General features: G+C 34.6%; 1 protein-coding gene across 1 annotated transcript in view; it reads left to right on the top strand.

Moving 5' to 3' along the window:
- The first annotated feature begins 1,555 nt into the window (after positions 1-1,555).
- The window catches only part of LOC111863361 (interaptin), a 24,364-nt gene continuing 23,885 nt past the window's right edge, over positions 1,556-2,034 (top strand). The window contains exon 1 of the mRNA XM_023849619.2: positions 1,556-1,829. Within this exon, the coding sequence (XP_023705387.1) occupies positions 1,761-1,829 (69 nt within the window). The 5' untranslated portion in view covers positions 1,556-1,760. The remainder of the gene's footprint in view (positions 1,830-2,034) is intronic.

Genomic DNA, 2,034 nt, shown 5'->3' with positions numbered 1-2,034 from the left:
GTGGATCTATACATCCACTCCCCCATACGCCTTCATGGCCTTGTGCTTTATTATTTAACCACAGCGATTTTACCTTACCTTTACATCTTTCTTGGGTAGGAAGATTAAGTTAATAGTATTTACATATTTTATTGAGTTATTTTATTATTTTGGGTATATTATTCATGTATTATTATGCATTAATGTTTTCAGCAGTACACTCACACAATACAAGAAAAAAAGACAACTTATTCATAGTTCCATGTAGGACGAGTCTGTGTAAAAACAACTTCAATAATATTGGACTTCGTCTTTTAAACCACTTGCCGCAATATATAAAGGACATACCAGCACTATACAAATTTAAAAAGACTTTGAAAACATTTCTACTTGAACATTGTTTTTATAGTATAGATGAATTCTTCTTGTTTGGGGATAAATCCTAGTTAACATCAATATTACCAGATAATTCAAGAATAAGTGACTTGTTGAGCTTATACCAGCATGCTATGAATGTATACTGCGCAGTTCTCTTCTGCTTAAAGGAATCAAGACACCATGTTGGATGTGATAGAAAGGACATCATGAGATGGAGGGACGTCTACGTAGGCCGCTTAGAGAGAGATCGAGAATACCAGGCCATCAAGAAGGGCACCAATCTGCTGAGAACATTACATTAGCTATCAATATCATTATTCTAAGGCCACGCCATAGCTTAAGCGATTAGTCGCTGGCTTCCCACCACTGTGATCTGAGCAAGTGGGATTTGTGATGGACAAAATGGCGCTGGGGCAGGTTTCCTCCGAGTACTTCGGTTTCCCCTGCCAATGTTCATTCCATCAAATTCTCCACAAATAAGAATATCTAACTAATTCTAAATTGTAATCAGCAGTAAAAAATTGTAACTATTGTAATTTTAATCTACTTATATATCAAATTGTTAATATTCAGAATTAACTTGACTTGTCATATATCATGTACAATGATCTACAGTGACGAAATAAATCAATCAATCAATCAATCATGAAGTCATTTCGGCAACGCTGACAGGCAACAGCATTGAGTTGTCTGGGGGTGTTACATAGCTTATACAGTGATTAGTGTGTGGATGTAACGCAAGATAATTAGTCATTAAATATTTACAATATTTTTTCTATAAAAAATCCCCACGGCCGTTAATCGCGGTTTTCTAGACCGGAGTTCTAATACATTAAGGGGGGGGGAAACACATGTTTGCAAAGGGAAGAGATGGAGCTCAAGTAATTATATAATAATGTTATAGTATGAAAATACATCAATAAAAACTCATTTCATGAAATATTATTCTTTTCAATCACATATTCATTATAGCAAAAGAATAGTTCCAACTCCACTTACTTTTAGTTTCCTTATAACTGGATGTCAGCTGCAAATAATGACGGTCACCTTAAATTCGGAAGCACCAACATGCTTGCTTTCTCTCTTGTACAATTCAACTTAGTGAGCTTAGTGAGCTTAGTGAGGGCAGCAGACGAAGCAAACATATGTAAACAACCTCGCAGTTGTCAGCACTGTAACAATAACAGTTACGTTGCTACGAAATTGACAATAGGATAAACAGTCACGTTGCAATGGAATCGACAATTTGACGCATTGTAAGAATATCAGTGACGTTGCTGTGAAACTCACACTGTTTGTCGAGTCGTTTCTGTTAATACAAATTTGTTTCGTCAGTGTGCTGAAGAGAGGTACTTTGAACGAATTTTATTAAATACAAAAAATTAAACCATATAATAAGCACGATGTCGCAAGCCGAGGAAAGTCGACCGATTAACTTAATCCCCTGGCGAAGAGGAGCACCAAAAGAAACGGTAACTATATACATATTAATTATTCTCCAAATGTTTCGTAGAACAGAACAAATCCCACCTTACAATAAAATGTGATTTTATCAATTCAATTCAATTTTATTTCATCCATGGATGAAACAATATGGGACAAAGATTAATATCAATACTAATACTAAATAATAATAAGTATATAATAATACAGAAATAATATGACAATATAATAATA

This window comes from Cryptotermes secundus, unplaced genomic scaffold (assembly GCF_002891405.2).
Source record: "Cryptotermes secundus unplaced genomic scaffold, Csec_1.0 scaffold554, whole genome shotgun sequence".
In the NCBI taxonomy this organism is placed as follows: Eukaryota; Metazoa; Arthropoda; class Insecta; order Blattodea; family Kalotermitidae; genus Cryptotermes; species Cryptotermes secundus.
This window is presented reverse-complemented; position numbering and strand designations above follow the sequence as displayed.